General features: G+C 36.4%; 1 protein-coding gene across 2 annotated transcripts in view; it reads left to right on the top strand.

Moving 5' to 3' along the window:
• Nucleotides 1–20,854, top strand: part of PPP1R21 (protein phosphatase 1 regulatory subunit 21) — a 92,029-nt gene that overhangs the window by 43,428 nt on the left and 27,747 nt on the right. For both annotated transcript variants that reach the window (XM_043988521.1, XM_043988520.1), the window contains 5 exons: nt 5,574–5,710; nt 6,507–6,599; nt 13,501–13,628; nt 18,504–18,656; nt 19,405–19,497. In XM_043988521.1, the coding sequence (XP_043844456.1) occupies nt 5,574–5,710; nt 6,507–6,599; nt 13,501–13,628; nt 18,504–18,656; nt 19,405–19,497 (604 nt within the window). The remainder of the gene's footprint in view (nt 1–5,573; nt 5,711–6,506; nt 6,600–13,500; nt 13,629–18,503; nt 18,657–19,404; nt 19,498–20,854) is intronic.

Raw genomic sequence — 20,854 nt, 5'->3', positions numbered from 1 at the left:
TATGGTGATTTAGTCATATTAAGCCAAGTCCCTGTGTTGTAACAGGTAAAATTTATATGCCAATATTCTTTTTTTTTTTTTTTTTTTTTTGCGGGGCAATGGGGGTTAAGTGACTTGCCCAGGGTCACACAGCTAGTAAGTGTCAAGTGTCTGAGGCTGGATTTGAACTCAGGTACTCCTGAATCCAGGGCCACTGCTCTATCCACTGCGCCACCTAGCTGCCCCCGCCAATATTCTTTGTAAATCCCTATTTTAAAATTTGAATTTATAAATAAACAATTTGGGTATATATTTTATAAACTAGTTGTGATATTAAAATAGTAAGTCCTTGAATTTACATATAAGTATTAGATAATTTGCATAATTAAAAATATTTTAATATACTATCCTAATATTTCTTTGAAATGGTACCACTTTTATAGTTTTTTTAAAATAAGAAATAAAATACTTTTTTAATCCATTCAAATCTTTATAGAAAGTTTTACCTTGGTGACCTTAAATTTCAGTCTTAATATTTCTTGGGCAGGACAGGAAAATAATATGAATAGCAGGATATTTCCTTGTCTTGCCTGCTAACAAAAACTTGAAAGGAAGATGAAAATATGAATTGGTACAGTTTTCCTTTTTTTCCCTACAAATCATAATTCTTCCCTAATATTGTCTTTGGGTATAACCTTTAAGGGGAAGAGTGGGGAGGGGAAGACTAAAATAAAATGAAAATTTTGTCCTACACTAACATTAATAAGGTTTTAGGGAACAAGACATTTTAATTTTTTCTTCCTGTGAAAACAATATGCTTTCTCAGCTTCCTTATTTCTTTTAGTGCCAACACTGTTTTTGACTTAAAAATTTTGAGAATTCTAATTTGCCTGGTTCTTCTCCTCACCTTGTATAAAGAAATTTTCACATTGATTTTTAAAACTTTGTGTTCCAAATTCTCTTCCTCCTTCCCTCCCCACCCTCTCTTAAGAACTCAAGCAGGGGCAGCTAGGTGGCGCAATGGATAGAGCACCGGCCCTGGAGTCAGGAGTAGCTGAGTTCAAATCTGGCCTCAGACACTTAACACTTACTAGCTGTGTGACCCTGGGCAAGTCACTTAACCCCAATTGCCTCACTAAAAAAAAAAAAAAGAACTCAAGCAATTCAATATAAATTATACATGTGCTCTCTTCTCATCATCTTCAGATATGCAAATGTTGTCATTTTAACCACCAAGAAATAACAAGACTGGAACAAAATAGAAAGAGGAATGATGGCTCATATATTATAAAATGAAACTTAGAAAATATTTAGATGAAGATCTCTTCATGTTATAGTGAGAAAATGTAGCTAATTTTAGTTGACAGGTCTTTAGCTTTGTGTTATTTGTAATAGAAATAATAAATTTTAGTTGTAAATATTCTTCCCATATCATATCTATTTTTTGTTTTTAAATTAAAAAGTGTGAAAAGGCTAGGTTACCCTTTAATTATTTTGTTAAAATAATTTCACATGAATGACCCTTGAATCTTAGAATTATGCTTATAACAAGATATTTTGCAATCAGGAAACTATGATTTAAAATAACTGTTTTGTTACCCCCCCCTCCCCAATTAAGTTCTGTTGAGGTTTAATTATCTAACATTAGAAGTAACAGCTTACATAGTGTTTTATGAAATGAGCAATTTCTAACCCTAGAATTTAGCTAATACTGAGGTTATATTTTGGAACAAACCATTTGTTTGTTTGGTGGTAAATTCTCACTGCATAGTTGGTTAAATATCATAATTGCCCTTATCTCTTTCTAAATTTTGAGTTTTTCAATGGGGTTTCTCTCCATTTATGATTAATCTTTGAGAAATGCTGGAGACATATAACATCTTAATAGTAATAGTAGTAGTGGAGAGGGTATTTTTTTTTCCTCTCATGCTTAAAGCTTGTGTTTCCAAAGGAGAACATCTGTAAGCTTTAACAATAGGCAAGGTCACTTCTTCCCATTTCCTTAAGAGGCAGGAAAATTAGAAGAACTTTTGGACGAAAAATGTGTGGTATACAAATGTCAAGTCATGAGGGGAAGATGGCCTAACAGTAGTAAGTGGTTCATCTTTCTTGCTTGTGACAAGAGTGAGGAATTGTACATTGCTGTTGCCATTCCCCACTCTCTAAAGAAGAGAGATAATAGTCGTCCGTCTTGAAATATAAGGAAAGATAATCATGAGACTGTTTAGGCCCCTTAAAACATCCTATGGATATTCATCTCATAAAGAATTCTGAAAGAAATTTGCATCCCTCCAGAACACCTGGGTTAACTTTACAGTACTCTCTCTGCTCCTGTGCCTTAGCTCTGCATTCCGTGGCTTGCCCTCCCACCCCTCAAACAAAACAAAACAAAACAAAAAAACACCCAACAAAAGCTAAAAACTTAAACAATTCCCTCCATGTGAAAGAAAATTGGATGTATGGAGAGACCACCACTGCCACTGGATTGGGAGCTTCTCTTGAGGCCTCCCAGCATAGAGAGAGGAGATCTTTGCTTCACTTTACCCACTTGCCTGTTTCCAGAATGTCCATCTTCTGTCTGTCTCACATACTGCATGTCTGTTACCCCCTTGTGTCAACTGTCTTCTCCTGTCTGTGTCCATGTGTCTGGCCCCCATGTAATTCTTCCTTCTGGTTCTGGCCCCCCATGTGCCAGTCCCCTCCCTCCATAGTTGCTGTTCTTTTCTTCCTCTCTCCCTTCCCCATGTCCTCGGGCAAATTTGTATTCTGTAAAAATCACTTTATGTAGAGGTCTGCAGAATGGTCCAGCAAGAACTGTCTGTACCTTTTAAAAAGGGAAACCTAGTTAAAATGTTATGGAAGTTGACTCAGATTAATTGGGCCTTTATGCTATTTGAGTAGCATACAGCCCACACTTGAGATACTTGCAGCAAAAGAATAAATAATGCACCACCTAGTCCTTAGGAAAAATGCTTCGTGCAGTATAATATATAATACATGGATTCTCTTTTTGAATAGTTATCCTTCCTTGAATATGTTCTGTATGCAACTTCCTCTACCAAACCTTCCATTCTTATTCATCTGAATAAAAAACGACTACCACAAAGCTTCCTTAGGAGATCTAACCTTACCAAGCAAGGAATAGAGAGGAACTTTGATACTTAAAAGTTCAAACTATATTTATGTTTTGTCCTAGGATTTCTGCATAATATTCACTAAATTCACACTTTCTGATTGCAGGAATAGTCTACTTGATTCGAACCTGAACAGATGTTTATGTTGATATCAAATCATTTTGTACAAATGATATTCTAAGCCCTACTCATTATTGTTGCCATGCTTGTCTATTCTTCTCCATACTCAGAATACTAAGCTCTCTTAAATACACAAAGTTTATAAGCCGTCTTTGTCATTTGAATAAAGACAAGTAAAGAATAATTTTCCTTTGCTCTAGTATTTAAAAACAAAAGAAAACATTCCTACATAGTCTGGCCTATCTGAACTGTGCTGTGCAGTCACTTACTTGACTCTATTTAGAATAAAATTCAAAGGAATATATTGTAAAAAAAAAACAACCCCAAAATCAAACCACCATGTTTGGAGGGTGGCAGTGTGCGTGGGAGTAGAGAGAAGCCAACCACTAATCTATCCTAAGAAGTGTAATTCCTCTTCAAGTGACTAAGGTTGAGTAGCACATTTCTGCATCTACAAGAGTCATGCACATGGTAGTGTCCAATAAATTGTGTTCAATGAAAATTAAGTATTTTGTTAACATACACCTGGCTTAAAATAAGATCACCTTTTTTGGTGAAATAGTATGATTTACCAAGGCAAGTGACCTTCATGCCTAAAAGAATTAGCTCTGTAGGAATAGCCTACAAAAAGGCATGCAATAATGAATGTGCATAAAATGGTATAACCAGAAATATAAAGACAAGTCTCATAGAAATCCATGATTTAAAAAAATCAGACATAAAATAAAAATATTAAAGAATCAACACCAGTCTTGAGGTGAATATTAAAAATTTAAATGACTTTTTTCTTTAAAAAGAAAAACCTCAGCCATATAGGAAAACTCCAGGTACTTTAAAGAAATTTAAAAGTTACCTACTGTCAGTATATAGATGTTAATTCATACTAGCTGAGCCTCCATCTTTTGAGCTTACCACCAGGTTTGTCGGCAGCCATAACTACTTGTTTTGATCTGAATGTACTGAGGTTCAGTAGAATTACATGTTTGAAACTTGACTTTTTCAGAACATTTCAGGCAACTTGAACTTATACTTAAAACAATGGATTTGAAAACTTTTGAAATTTAACGTACATAAAATAACACAGTAGGGTTCTTTTATTCCCATTTTTTTTTTTTATGTGCCTTACTGGGCTTAAGCTTATAAGAGATCTGCCTCAGAATTTCTATCAAAGGGGACTTACTGACTAGAAATGCCTTTTCTTGAGCTAAGGTTTTTTCCTAGTATGTCCTTCATAAACTCTTAGACTTATTTAATAAGATACTAATCATTTAAAGTAAATCTTTATTATTCAGATGAATTAATTGGCAGAAAACAAAAGAATAGTACATGGGGCAGCTAGGGTGGCACAGTGGATAGAGCACCGGCCCTGGATTCAGGAGGACCTGAATTCAAATCCGGCCTCAGACACTTAACATTTACTAGCTGTGTGACCCTAGGCAAGTCATTTAACCCCAATTGCCTCACCGAAAAAAAAAAAGAATAGTACAAAGATTTGTTATATTAGGCATTAAATATATCTGAGATTTAAATAAAATTAATACAATTATGTCATGAGGGGGAAAAAATGGAAAGAATTCCTAAGAAGTCTTTCTGATAATCCCTAGGGTTTTCTCACTGTGCTAAAAGGCTCCACTTTTTTTTTTTTCTCCCTGAGGTGAATCTTTGTCAGGTAGCTTTTTCAGTTTTAAAATTGTGAACTTTAGCTTATGTGTTAGGAGTTAATTCTCAATATAAGAATATGGATCTACCCCTTTCCACAGCTGTTTTCTTTGAAAGATGTTTTTCAGTAGTGATAATTTCATGGTGAAATGCCCATTTTCCATCAATATTGGTTTCTTAAGGAGACTCTTAAAGTAGTTTGTATCTATGACAATAGTATCTGCTGTTGTTTTGATGAATTCCCAGTAGGAATTGTCTATGAAATGATCATTTTTTTTTATCCCACAGTATTTCTTAGGGGGCTATTTTTGTTAGGGAGAACCAGTACCTCTTCAGGAGAGGGTCCCAGGTAATAAGTGATTTTGTCTTTTTGATTATGTGAAACACTGACTTCAGGATAGTAAGGTAATTGATAATGACCTTTATTCTTGGTCTCAGCAGTGCTTTGGAAGTTACAGCAAAATAGGAAGCAGCAGTTTTGTGTGTCATGGGGAAAAAAAATGAGACCTTTATATGCCTGAACTCGTTTCTGTTGCACAGAGACCATGGGAAATCATTTCAGCCCATTCATTTCCCACTTAGCAGTCTATAACTATGTCCGAACCTAGATAATAATAAGTTTACTATGGCTAGTTTAAAATCATTCAAGGTGCTCACTTAAAAAAATTTACCTATTCCTAGTTTGGAGGAAGAATGTGAATCTTCTGTTTGCACATCTGCATTAAGAGCCAGAAATTTAGAATTATACAGTGATGTGAAAAAGATGACTGCTGTGTTTGAGAAGCTCCAGACTTATATTGCTCTTCTGGCATTGCCAAGTAAGTTTGTTCTGACTCTTGTATTGGTTCAAATCTCACCTTATTCAAAGTTGAATGAAGACTTCTGATGTCTTAAGTAGGGAAGAACAAGTCTTAGAAATTCAAATCATCTTTTTACTGAATAAGACCATCTTTAGTAGTATAATTATAATTTATTCGTTTCTTTGCCTTGTCTTTAGAAGCTTTTTTTTCCCTCCTGATGATTGAATGGGTAGTTAGTTTTGATGCTTTCTCAAGAGTTTTATAGCTTCCCTGGTGCTGGGATATTTTAATTATCATGTGTATTTAGGAGTACTCAATAAATACTTAAATGTGTATAGTCACTGAATATAATCAGAAAAAAGAGGTTTTAGAAGATACCAATAGTTATGAGCTAAGCAGTCTTCTGTAGGACTCATATTTGGAAAAGGGTATAAAAGATATGGTTTCTCTTAATGATTTACTTCCTTTCTTAACTATCACAGCATTCTTGGAGATTCAAGGATTTGTTCATTCAACCAATCAGCAGCTATTTATTTTGTGTATACTTTGTGTGAGATGCAACTTGAAGCATTTTAAAAATTCTTCACATATTCTTTGAAAAGGCAAAATTTATTGTATATACTTTGATGATCATGATTTATATCTTAATGCTCATGCATTGATTTCAGTAAACACCTGCAGTATACAGCATACATTGCTTTGTGGTTTTCCATCTTCCCTTTTCTAAAACAAGGTGGTGGTGATAAATTATATTTAATTTTTCAGGGGGAGTATATTGCAAAAATGTTTAGATTTGTGAATTTTGATATTTCAGGTACAAAGCCAGATGGACTACTTCGGGCAAACTATAATTCAATATTAACACACATTGCTACAGTTCTTCAAGAATTTCATAATGTCATGAAAGGTGAGGTTCAAAAATGAATGCAAATAAACTTTGAAATTCTTGCTATTTTAGGACACTGTCAATGATTATAAATCCCTGATTAAACCCATAATAGCATTTGGGTGTATTTAAATGCATAGCTCACTGTCCTGTTCTTAACATGTTTTGTTTCTAAGAGTAAGATGCTGAAATACTGAATACATTTAGGAAAGGTGTGTGAAGTTTACTAGTATGTGTTCTCCATATCTTTCATGTGGTCAATTTTATTGAAGCCCAAATTCCAAAGATTTGAGAAAACAAAGGTTTTAAGTCCTTCTGGATTCTTATTCTGTACTCTTATTACCCTATCACATATTCCATTATGTATGAAATATACGTTAAGTAGGATTTATTTTATGTTATCTAGCTTAAAAAGAGGTCTATTTTGAAATTTTCATCATCAGTCTATGTAATGTTTGTGTGCTTTAAAAAATGTACTCAGGGGGGCAGCAGAAATGCCTCTTGTGTATTTTCTTTATCTCTTAGAACATGTTTAATAACAATGATACTATAATACCTTCTTGACAAGTGCTTGATACTTTATAGAGAGCTTTCACATCTATTACCTCATTGTGGGTACTTAATAAGTAATGTCAGTCATTAAATGATTATGTCATATGTGGAAATAGGTAACAATACAATGGATAAGTATATTGTATGTCATGTATTTGGGTAACTTTGGGGCCCTGTTGTAGGATGATATATAATCTAGTAAAAAAAATCTTGCCCTGAAAATTTAATCTGAATCTGGGAGATTACTATTTGACTGGAAGGGTAATATTTATTTTTTCTTATTTTCTGGGTGGATTGTATATTATACCATAGCCTCATGGAACTAGTCCAAGATGACTATTCTGGACTGTTTGGTAGTCAGTTACTACTTTGTTGGTCATACAGGATGTGATTAGAATATCTACCCTGACCCCCCCACCCCCACCCCATTCTCATATTGAAGAGTCAGGACCATAAGAAGGCCAAGTAATTGCTGTTTGTTCTATGTTGCTCTCCTCATAGGGACCTCATCGCAAGTCATCTCCAATTCTAGGCACCTCACTCTGGCACTGGTATAGGTTCTTCTAAATTCTCAAGAGGTTGACACTTTTTAAATTTGGTCTTTTCCTGAGCACTGATATATGAGAGGAAAGAGGGAGAGAGTCAGGGAACAGTGATAGGGAAAGAGGAAGAGTTATGGGGAAGTCACCTATATTTTTACATTTTTTTCCATTCCTAAATGATGATGGAAAGATAACTTGATCTCTTACCAACCTTAAAATAACAATGAGGATTTGATGAGATCTTGAGTGTTGAGTTTCTTCAAAGAAGAAAACCTATGTAAATAAACCACTTAGTATATTATCTCAAACCTTTATCTTCCTGTTTTACTCTGATTTTGAATGCCTGTGTTAAGATTTAGCAAGAAGAGTTTTTGTGTGAAAGCAAAGTTCGGAATATTCTGTGTCCTACTTGTAACAAAAGTTAACTTAGTCTTTACCACATGATATTGTGCATTTTCAATATTAGGTTGAAACTTGGCTAATGTTGAGTCTTTTAGGAAACTAAAAATAAGTAAGTGACTATACATAAAATAAGAAAAGAGTTTATATCCAAACTGCATCATTTTCTTTTTCTGCTATTAAGGTTGTCAAGAAAAAAATCTAAATAATTGACACATCTGAACTTGATTGGGGTAGTAAATAATTGAAATTGTGGATATGATGGTAGTGGTACTTTGGTAACATTACTATTTGCAGTAAAAACTATGTTGGCCTCTTAGTATATGTACTTATTTTGCTAGTTATTGTAGTGATTTCATGAAAGTCAGTCAGATAACCAGATGTATTTTTAGAGATTTATAGAATTTCAGTAAACATCAAATGTAAAGTTTAGCGTAGCCACATAAGAAAATGCTTATCTCAGTGAATAGAAAGTTGATTTACAAGAAATACTATTCCAGTTGAATTTTCATTTATAGAGGCAGCCTAATGAAAATATGTATAGAATTATTTTTTATTTTCAAAATTTTAATGAACTTTTTTTTTTTTTGGATAATGGCCTCCTACTTACCCCCGAAAGTAATCATATGACTGAGTAAAACTTTTCATCCATATTCTCCCATAGATTGTCCACAATGAATTTTCCTACTTTTTGGGGGGTGGGGTTTCCCAGGACATTTTTATATTTTGTGAATACCAATAAAGAATTATATTAAATCATCATATAATGATTATGTTGGCAGCTGCCAAATGTAATGATTTTATCATTATAAAGCACTTGCTTATACATTTCAGTCAGCCTTCTGAAGTAGGTAGTGTAGGTATTCTTATCTGTATTCTACAGTAGTGGAAACTGATGGTCAGAGGGGTTGAATGACTCACACCTTGTAAATGATTGAAGTGGGATTTGAAGCCAGGGCTTCTAAGGCTCAGTCTAGCACACTTTGCACTCTTCTACCATGTTGCTGTTTTTAATGTTCTTTAGAAAGTGTTTTGTTGAATTTTTCTGCTCACGTGAATGTATGAGCCTCTTTTCTGAAATTTTCATCCAATAATGGCAGAACCAACTGTTATAAAGTCCTTAGACTAAATACTAATGGTTAATCTCTTCTTGGTAGTGTTAAGGGTTAAAATTCTAGCTAGTCTGTCTAAAATATCTAATGAGTGGTCGCCAATAAATTATAAGCTTTAGCAAGAGTTAGACTTTTAAGCATTTATTAAGGAGAATAAGAATTTGGTAAAGAGAGAGAGAAAGGCCTAGATTCCTATCTATTAAAGGGAGAGCACATTTCTAGCTCCGCTCTCCACCAGAGTCCAAAGGAAAGAGACCCAGAGTCAGCGCCAGTCTCTTCCTTCCTCCTCCCACTAGTCCGCGTCACTTCCTCCCGCCAAAGAAAAGACTCCTGGTCTTGCCCTCAAAGACCTTCGCTTCATGGGCAGAACTCTTCTACAAGTATCCAGCAGGTGGCGTCATTCCAATCATTACAGTCCCCCCTGTTGTTCCTCAAGAAACAAAATGTTTCCTTGACGGAACAGTAAAAACAATATAATAACTATTGCTAACTAATAATATGTGAACAACAATATAGAAAAGGAAGAGAGGAAAGTTTTGTCCAGAGGGGCGATTTTTTTTTTGTCCTCATGAACTGACGCTTTGACATTAGTCTTGCAAAGGGAGGGCCTCTGCAGAGAATACACGTTACAGATGGTGTATATTATAACAGAAAGAGAAAAAAAACAACAAAAACAACAAATCAAAACTGTTCATTTAAAGTCTCTGAAAGTCTTTTCTCAGATGTCCTCTAGGTGTAGTCGTGGAATGGAAGTCTTTTCAGGGGTTGATGTGTGGATGCTGGTAATCAGCCAGGAAAATTTCCTACAAAATTGAGCTTAACACAACTTTAAAATAGCTTTGTCAATAATCAAATCAAACAATGAAAGTTCTCAAAAACATGTCTAAGGGAATACAGAATCTTAGTTGTTACACATGAAACATATAATAAAACAAAAATTGAACCATTCTTTAAAATTATATTATTATTATAGTCCCCCCTTATGGAGAGTAATTGAGAAGACAATTGCTGCGATATTAATTTTTAAAAATAATTTTTATCTTTGTTTCATCACTTTTTGCATCATCTGCCTAATTATCCTCATGCCATTATGAGAAATTAGAAAATCTAATATAATTGGTAACAGGTGTCAAGGCCAAATTCAACACTGTTATTTATCATGACACCTGAGATAATTATGGGGGTTACCATAAAAGAACAGAGAAATGATGGGATATGAGCATTCCCACACTTGAGCAATATGTACTGCCCATACAGTATGCCAGGCTTAAAATAGGTGGATGGAATATATGTCCATGCCACCGAACATATTGGAAGAAACTGAGTCAGACTTAATCAGATGCATGGGATTGAGATGTCCATGGCATCAGGCATATAGGAGGGAGCATAGAAGCCAGGTGTAGAAGTGAGATGGGTGGGATGAATACTTCCAGCCATCTGTACAATATTGTGGGGAAAAATAAAATAAAATATTAAACCAAGAGAATCCAACCTCAACATTAGTCAAAAGCCGTTCCCTCGGCCATACCTTGATTTCATGCATGTCTCCCCTCATGTGACAGTTCAGTGTCTGCTCTTGCATGTATTCCTCTTATGATTGGATGGCATCTTGGCCAACTGGCATCTGATAACTCAGAATAAAGGCAATTAATACCTTAAATGATAAGTTCCCATAATCCAAGTCTCATATGGATTTAAAAATTGAGGATAATAAATGATTGCAAAAAATGTGAATACATCTTGACTCAGAACACAATATATAATTATGCAACAATTTCAAATAATACCCCTTTTTTTTTAACTTAGTATACAATTACTTTTTTGAAAAATCTGAACATATTTAAATACAAGTTAAAGCACAACACAATCTCAAAGACAACTTTTACAAATGTTCCCCTCTTTTTTTTTTTTTTTGGAATATGCTTATCAAAAATAATACTTCTAGAATCAATTTACACTTGCCATGGCAACCAATTTGCCAGGGAAATGCTTTAAAGAGTTTGATCAAATAATCAGTTAAAAAAAAATAACAAAAACAAACAACTCAGAATATGGGAGCACAATACTCCTAGAATTAACATTGTATTATGAAATCAAAACCATCTCTCAATTTTTTAAAATTAGATAAATGAATAGAAGAAAATACACATGGAATAATAAAAGACAATGAAATTCAAACTAGGGAAATCTAAATGAATATGAATTTAATATTAATAAGAGTCTTATAAAATATAAACTTGATCACATGACTATAAAAAGCTTTTACAAATATTCTCCTTGTTTTAGAAACTAAGTATAAGACACAATCTCAAAAGCATGAAAATCTCTATGAAAATAAACCCATACCATTAATTTCAAAATGTATATGTAATGGCATAGAAATCCTATGTAACCTCTGAACTGACATTAATACTCTGAGTAAAGTTAGAACACTTTTGATTCCGATATCTAAAATCCCCAATACTCATATCAATACCTTGCTGCTTACTTCCACATTTCTGTAAAATATATACCCTCCCATGGCAAAAGAAGCGGAGTCTTGAACTATGTTGATTGTCATTCTTATTCAGCTTAAGTTTTTCTTCTTTAACCCCTCTATATTGTCTGTCAGTCTTTTCACCATACAAATGCTTTATAAGATTACTAATTAAAGACAAAAGCAGGTTAGCAAAATTATGAACAAAACGAGCATATCTGGAATTTAAAGGGCTTTCTAAGGTTGTCTCAGAAGCACAGCCAGGCTGGGGAAGGGCTGAGCCTGAAGCTGCAAATGTAGTTAGAGAAAGTTGAGCATGCGCATCAGATCTCTGGACTTCCCAGGCAGGGGAAGCAATGGGCTTGGCCATGGGAGGAGTAGAGGGTGGGGTCTAGAGAGGAGGGGAGGGACCAGAGCAATTTGAATCAGACTTGATTTTGAACTCAGGCCTGGATTCCTCTTCCCCCACTTTGCCTCCAGGTGCTAGGGAATTAAAAGCTTCAAGAGGGTGGGTCATTGCCTCCAGGCATGCAAAATTAGAGCAACAATTAGTGTTAGAACTGGGAAAAGCTGCAGGAATCTCTTCAGGTTTCTCTGAAAAAGCATGGTTGGGAGAGGGAGAGATATTTCCTTGTGTGAGTAAGTTGCTGGCTCTTTTAACAAAAATAAAAAGAAAAATAGAAAATCCACAAAAACAAAGCATTAACATGATCTTATCTCCCATTTGTCTGGTTAAACAGACTAAAATAAAAAATAGGGTAATTAGGGAGTTTAAAAGGTCCATTCGAAAAAATTTAAAGGAAAACACAGCCAGTACGCCAGTACTTAGCAGTTAAAGGGAGAGGGAGGGGAAATTTCTTACCCAACCAGAAGATCAGAAGACTGAGGTTTAGCTTTCCTCTTCGTGGTCAGCCATCTGTTAAGGGCTAAAATTCTAGCTAGTCTGTCTAAAATATCTATGAGTGGTCGCCAATAAATTATAAGCTTTAGCAAGAGTTAGACTTTTAAGCATTTATTAAGGAGAATAAGAATTTGGTAAAGAGAGAGAAAGGCCTAGATTCCTATCTATTAAAGGGAGAGCACATTTCTAGCTCCGCTCTCCACCAGAGTCCAAAGGAAAGAGACCCAGAGTCAGCGCCAGTCTCTTCCTTCCTCCTCCCACTAGTCCGCGTCACTTCCTCCCGCCAAAGAAAAGACTCCTGGTCTTGCCCTCAAAGACCTTCGCTTCATGGGCAGAACTCTTCTACAGTAAGTATCCAGCAGGTGGCGTCATTCCAATCGTTACAGTAGTGAGACATGGAGTAGCCACCTGGCTAAGATCCAGCAAGGAGTAAAGGGAAGTGTGATTGTGCTGGTTTTTCTGTTATAATCTAATATTTAGTCGATGTCTAAGTCCTCTTTAGAATCTGAAAAATCCTGTTTTCAGCCTGGAGAAAATCCATTGACCAATTGTGGGAGTTCAGGGCCAACATACACCTGGAGGGAAATATGCTTTCTGGTAGATTGCCTCCAAAAGAATAAATAGCTGGCATCTCTGGACAAGTCTCCTAATATGTTGGTACTCTTTGGTAGCATTCCCTTGAGTTTTTTTGTGACAAATTAAGAAATTCATAAAGTTTGGAATTATAATTAGGCAAACTAACAAGGAATATCGATCGATGATCTGTTTTACTGTTACCTTTCCTCTATCCCTTTTGCCATTTGTAAGAGTAAATATAAAACAATGGATTTAAGGTCCTAGGATTTGAAGGCTGTTGTCCATGATACATACATACTTATGAACATAACATGTGGAGGTCACATGAAGTAATGTGAGATTTTATTTGTTTTGGTTTTTTTAGATATTTCCAAGCACTATAGTCAGAAAGCTACTATAGAGCATGAACTTCCAACAGCTACTCAGAAGCTTATAACAACTAATGACTGCATCCTGTCTTCAGTAGTGGCATTAACAAATGGAGCGGGAAAGGTAATTTTTCCCATTTTGATCCTCTTGACATAAAATGTAGTTCTTTTTCTTAATTTTTTTTTTTGGCTGGTAGAATTGACTTTCAGACAATGAGGAAAAGAAAACAGTCTTTCACATGAGTTTGGAGACTGCACAGAACACAGTGAGGGTCAGTGGCATATTCCTCTATGGGTTTAGCTTGTGTGTGTTTTTTTTTAATACTTAAAAGTGTGAGATTAAAAATTGGATATTAGATCATAAATCTCCCCTACTTAACCTTTCCCTTAATTTATCTCCCAGACTAGTAAATGGAAGAAGCTTTTGGTTTTCTAGATAGACCTTTTATTGTTATGGTAGTCACAAGGTGATGTTGATTAGAAGGATAGGAAAGTAGAAACACAATACAAATCGTCTTAAGTCTAAGCTTAGTCTATATTCCTTATAAAAACTCACCCAAACCTAAAAGGCCACCTTTGGAGAGCGAGAGCCCGTCCGTGCCGCGTAGTCAGGAGCCCCGCCGAGCCGGCCAAAAGCTCCACTTCCGTTCTCTCCACCCCGGAAGTCGAGTGGGTAGCAGGCAGTCTGACGTGCGCAGCAGGCGGACTGTTGGTCTCCTCCCCAAAAGGGTGGTCCTTCAAAAACTGGAGTCTTTCAGTTATTCTAACCGACTGTTAAAAAACTTTCATATTTTTTTTACCACAAAAGGGGTTAGGTGCTTTTTGCCAGAGCAGGGTTAGTAATGCCCATCATTCCCTGAGGGTTATCAGGAGATGAGGAGGAACACCATAAGCCACAGTGGTTCACGCCAAGGTTTGTACCATTGAGAGAGTCTCTGGGCTCCAGAGCCACCCCCAGGCACAAGTCCCAGCTGTCTGTCTCCCCTGACTTGGTGCGCTGAGTAGGGAGAGGATGGGGATAAAGTGCAGTTCTTAAAGAGCACTGGAATTGGGGCGTAGAGGACTGAGAGTCAAATCCTGGTTCTGTCATCTACCTCTGTAATAGAATAATAATGTCTTAGGTGGTGTAGTAGAGATGGGAAAACCATTGGAAATTGTGCCACAGACAGTTACAAGCTGTGTGATCTTGGACAAGTCCCTTAAACACTCCTATCTCAGTTTTCTCATCTGTAAAGTGGTTATACTAATCGTACCCACCTCATAGGATTCTTGTGAGGATACAGTGAGATAACATATGGAAAGTGCTTTGCAAACCTTAAACTGCTATATACATGCTAGCTATTATTTTTATTATTGCTACTATGACTATGACTGTTTTATTGGCAACTACTACTTAACCTCTCTGTCTCAGTTGACTCTTCTGTTAAATGAGGTGTTTGGACTGGATCGCATTTTTTGGCTATTCCAGCTTTAACTCTATAATGATATGGACCCGTTTTTATTGAATAAAAGAACTTTGGGCATAGAAAGCAGTTTAGTTCAATAAATTTACTGTCACTGAGCACTTAATCAATATTGGTCATTTTTTTTATTTGCCTCTTAGTATCTTAGTCATCCTGATGTAGGCAGAATTAGAGCTCAGTTCATGTGCTTGTAGTTACTGTTATATTGATCAAATACTTAAAAAAAATAAGAGTCTGCTGTCATCTAGCTATAGAGTTGGATAGTACTGTTATTACAGATACTGTTTCCGCAGACTCACAGGTTACTTCACAGATGGGCACTGATTTCTTTGACTGAATTTCTGAACAAAATACTAACTGATAAGTAGAACATGGTAGGGAAAAAAATTTCCCAAGATCATGTTGTATACCTAATGATTAAGCTACTTTTCTTAAACTCTAGTAAGCTGTCATAGCAGTTGCTTATGACCATGATTGAAGGCAGCAGCTGTTGGGCTCCTTTAGACCTGTTATTGTAGACTTTCTGAACTAGAAAACCTTCATTATTTCTTATTCTGTTCTATATGTCTAGACTATATCATAAGTTTCTCCAAAGTAACTATTTTTTTCTGTATTTTTTTTGTCTCCTTTACCAAGCTGTTGACTTTTTTTTTCATGATTTTCTTGCATCACTCATTTCTCTTTCTAATTTTTCCTCCACCTCTCTTTATTTTCAAAATCCCTTTTGAGTATTTCTGTGACCTGAGACTAATTCATATTTTTCTTGGAAGCTTTGGATATAGGAGCTTTGACTTTGTTATCTTCTTCTGAGGGTGTATTTTGATCTTCCTTGTTACCATAGAAACTTTCTATGGTCAAAATTTTTTTCTGTTTGTTCATTTTCCCAGACTATTTCTTGACTTTTAACTCTTTGTTAGAGTGGGATACTGCTTCCAGGGTGGAGGGTGCACTGTCCCAAGCTTCAGGAGGGTTTGTGTAGCTGTTTTCAGAAATACTTCTAGGGATTTGTAAGTTTTTAGTTCTTCCAAGGTTGTATGATTTAAGGAGAGGTATGTTTACTACTCTCCTGGCTCTGGTCTGCAAGCAACCACAGGCCTGCTCTTCTGCCTTGGAACTATGAACACAGTTCCACTTCATGTGGCCACAAGCTGCAGTGTGCTTGGGCTCCTCCCTGGCCTGGGACTGCCACCCAAGAATGGGACCTGGATGGCAGTATGGGTAAAACAAAAGTCCTGCCTCCGTGCTGGCAAAGAGATCCCTGTAATATCCTTCTGGCCAATTGTTTGATCCCCTGCTGTCTGTGGGCTAAGAGTTCTAGAAGCAGTTGCTGCCCTTGCTGATTCAGAGGCTCCCAAGGCCTGCTCCTGGTTTGCTGGAGCTGGGTCTGTGCTGGACTGCACCCCACTCTCACCCTGGTATAATAGACCATTCCTGCTGGCCTTCTAAGTTGTATTTGGCTGGGAAATTATTTCACCCAATCTTTTTGTGGATTCTGCTGCTCCAGGAATTGTCTTATGGAGTTATTTGAAGGTATATGGAAGGGTCTTGGGGAGAGCTCAGGCAAGTCACTGCCCTTCCTCTGCCATCCTGGCTCTAGCTCCCCTGACCCCCAGTAATTTTATTATTAAAAACATTTTTTTCTTTTTTGTGGTACAATAAAGGATTAAGTGACTTGCCCAGGGTCACACAGCTAGTATATGTCAAGTGTCTGAGGCCGGATGTGAATTCGGGTCCTCCTGAATCCAGGGCCAGTGCTTTAGTGCTTTATCCACTATGCCACCTAGCTGTCCCCAGTAATTTTATTTTAGCTTTCTTTCTTTCTTTCTTTCTTTCTTTCTTTCTTTCTTTCTTTCTTTCTTTCTTTCTTTCTTTCTTTCTTTCTTTCTTCATTCATTCATTTATTTTTGGGCAGGGCAGTGAGGGTTAAGTGACTTGCCTAAGGTCACACAGCTAGTTAGTCAAGTATCTGAGGCCAGATTTGAACTCAGTTCCTCCTGAATCCAGAGCCGGCGCTTTATCCACTGCACCACCTAGCTGCCTCCTAGTTTTATTTTTAATATATGTTTTATTAATGGCTTTTGTCTTTATATCACAGCCATTTCTAGAAAAGAACAAAAAAAAATCCTTTGTGTTCAACAATGAATTTATACAAAAATTTTATGAAAAGAAAAAGAAAAACAAGCCAAAGCATCCCTCTGAAAAAGAAAAAAAATCCCAAACTGTATGCATCAGACCCTCTAGATTCATCCCTTCTTTATAACAAAAAAGAATTAAGCAAAAACACCCACTACAGTTCCCAGCCCTGATGCAGCCTTCTTTCCTGGGGGCACCCACATCTCTAACCTGGAGGAGGAGGAATGTCTCCTCATCTCCAGAATAATCATTAGTTTTTTCATTTGCTCTGAGATCAGCTTCCTTTTAATTATCCTTTCATAGGGATTTTATGTAGAATTCACTTAAAACTATTTCTAGGAAAGATGACTTGCTTGCTGTCCAGCCCATGGGCTGCCTGAACAATAGACAGCATAGTTAATGATTTTCTGTTAATACAACTAGCTTTGAAATGTTAAATGCTTGTGTACTCAAAATCACTAAAGCTTTGCTTTGTTTGAAAGCTCGAATTTTTTTTGAGAACACAGCACCCTTTTTTGACTGGAAATTTTGCAGTGGGATTTGACCAAAACCAATAAAGTTCTTCCCAGATATTGTCTGATTAACAACTTTTTTTTTTTTGGTGAGGCAATTGGGGTTAAGTGACTTGCCCAGAGTCACATAGCTAGTAAGCGTTAAGTGTCTGAGGCCGGATTTGAACTCAGGTCCTACTGAATCCAGGGCCGGTGCTCTATCCACTGCACCATCTAGTTGCCCCTGAATAACAACTTAATATCTAGCTGATAACACACACACACACACACACACACACACACACACACACGTTCTTACCAAACTGGGCCTTGTGTTTGTCATTCTTAAATTGATTACATGAACTAACTTTCAAAGTACAGATTACAACTTTCAACATATCTTTTATACCTTCCTTTGGAAGGTGATTTGATTTGATTTGATTTGATTTGATTTTTTTAAGTGAGGCAATTGGGGTTAAGTGACTTGCCCAGGGTCACACAGCTAGTAAGTGTTAAGTGTCTGAGGCCGGATTTGAACTCAGATACTCCTGACTCCAGGGCCAGTGTTCTGTCCACTATGCCACCTAGCTGCCCCTAGGTGATTTTTTTTTTAAGTTAATATATAAATGGTAGAAGTTCAAATAATAAGAGTTGCAAGGTAGTAGTTGAAGTTAAGAATGTCACGAAAGGCATTCATCCGGTAAAGGAGAGTTGTGTCACTTCTTGAAGAAGAGAAATGACCAACGATGTGACATGTCTGCTCCCAGAATTCGGGATGCTTACCCTGTTCTTTGATTAATCACTGCCTGGGTATTCACCTCAAATGGTGCATTTTGAGGTTTGGGGCAGGGTAAATGAAATTTAATTTCTGTTCCCACTAACAATCTGTCTTCTTGTCATCCTTTGTTTTAGATTGCATCTTTCTTCAGCAGCAATGTTGACTACTTCATTGCTTCACTGAGCTATGGGCCTAAGGCGGCAGGTGGATTCATCAGCCCTCTCTCAGCAGAATGTATGCTGCAATACAAGCAAAAAGCTGCTGCTTACATGAAGTCTTTGAAGAAGGTTAGAGAAGAGCACTTAGATGCATAGTTTTGTTTGCAACCAGGAGGGACCTCGGGGCTGGCCTGGAGTTCTATTAGAGTTCCTTTTATTATCGATCTAGAACTGAAAGGGTCCATCTAGTCCAACCTCATTTTTAGAGCAAGGGAAACTGAGGCCCAAGGAGATTTAGTGACTTGCTTACAGTCACACAGGAGATATGTATGATTTTAAACCCAGGTCCTCTGACTCCAGAAGCGGTGCTTTTCTTTTCTTTTTTTCTTTCTTTCTTTTTTTTTTTTTGTGATGCTTTCCTTTTTTACTGTACCATGCCCACTCCCAGATAAGGAAACTAAAGTCCAGAAGGAGGGGCTAATTTACTTGCTTAAATTCCTACAGTTAGGAAGTGATAGACTTCAGATTCTAACCCAGATCTCAAGACTCCAGGTCTGGACCATCATTTAAAGTCAAGGAAAAGAAGGAAAGAATATTTCCAAAGTTTTTATTTAGACTCAACACATTTCTTTTTGGCATTGGGTCAGGACAGGGGCATAATTCAGCTTGACAAAATCTTAATGAATGAATTAACCACTTTAAAATTTCAAGAAGTGCATGAGAGATAGTTGGGCTTGCTCTCAACCCCCAAATGGGGGAACCTGGAAATATATAACATTTAGTACTCCTGTTTGTACATGTAGAATGCAAGAGAATAGAAAAAACACTTCTCAACTTCTCCCCCTGCCCTTACTTGTTGATGATGACTTTGCTGCAGCCCCGTTTGGAGTCCGTGCCTTATGAAGAAGCTCTGGCCAACCGTCGCATCCTTTTGAGTTCCACGGAAAGCAGAGAAGGTCTTGCACAACAGGTATCAAACCTCAAATAACATTGGTGATAGAACGATGAAAACACTGATTTCACACAGTGACTTTTTAAAGAGCACACAGACAAACTTGCATATTTAATGCTGTGAATGTATCGGGACACCTAGGTGGTGCAGTGGCTAGGGTGCCCAGCCTGGAGATAGGAAGACCTAACTAAATTCAAATCCTACTTCAAATACTGGCTATGTGACCCTGGGCAAGTTACTTACCCACTGTTTGCCTTAGTTTCTTCATTTGTAAAATGGAATTTAATTACAGCACCTTCCTTTGAGGGTTTTTGTGAAGATCAAAGAAGATAATAATTATAAAGTGCTTAACACAGTGCCTGGCATATAGGAGGTGTTATATAAATGTTAGCAATGGTTATTATTATTAAACATGAAAGATCACTTCTGAAGGGCATTCAGATAAAGAAAATTTACTCTATACTAATTGTTACTTTCCTTCATGATTACATGTTTGATTATAGTTTTCAGTTTCATAGAGAACAATGAAAAATAGGATTTGTTCATGTTTCTGGAATGAACTATTTGTACTGTACTTAAATTAACCATTTTTGTTGATTTCCACTTTGTATTGCATTTAAAAAACTGTTATAGGGGCAGCTAGGTGGCGCAGTGGATAGAGCACCAGCCCTGGAGTCAGGAGTACCTGAGTTCAAATCCGGCCTCAGACACTTAACACATACTTACTAGCTGTGTGACCCTGGGCAAGTCACTTAACCCCAATTGCCTCATTAAAAAAAACAAAAAACAAAAACAAAACAAAAAAACTGTTATAGGCATAAAGTATTGCTAATATGTAAATGAGATCTTTATTCAATTGATGACTTTAAGGATATTGCTTAAAGAGTATCAGCACACTTTGGCCCAGATCATTGATTCTTTATGCAGGCAGTAGAACTAGATGACTTTCAAGTAGTGAGACAAAATGGTTATAGACATATTGAATTATTTTCACCTTTTAAGTCCATAGAGAACTATTTGATTTTCTATCTTTACTTGGTCTTAGAGACAAGATTACTGAGGTTGTTACAAAGCAATACTTATTTAAGATGTTGCACAAATTTATTTTGTGCTGCCAGATTGTTAAAATTGAAGAATAAAATGTATGATGGGCAACTTGCTGTATAGGTATCCATTATTTTCCTCCAACATTCAATTTTAATTTCCTTTATTGATATACTCAGTTGTTGAATTTAAAATAATCAGCAAAATTAATTTCAGATACAAACAGCACAGTGTAGACTTCATAAAAGTTATTCCTGAATGGACTGTTTAGTTTTTGTTCCCCATTCAAAATTATGCACTTAAGAAGATAATTCAGAAATTGCTTTTTTCT

This window comes from Dromiciops gliroides, chromosome 2 (genome assembly GCF_019393635.1).
Source record: "Dromiciops gliroides isolate mDroGli1 chromosome 2, mDroGli1.pri, whole genome shotgun sequence".
NCBI classification, from domain to species: domain Eukaryota; kingdom Metazoa; phylum Chordata; class Mammalia; order Microbiotheria; family Microbiotheriidae; genus Dromiciops; species Dromiciops gliroides.
The sequence above is the reverse complement of the archived record's forward strand: the minus strand, read 5'-3'. Positions and strand labels throughout refer to the sequence as shown.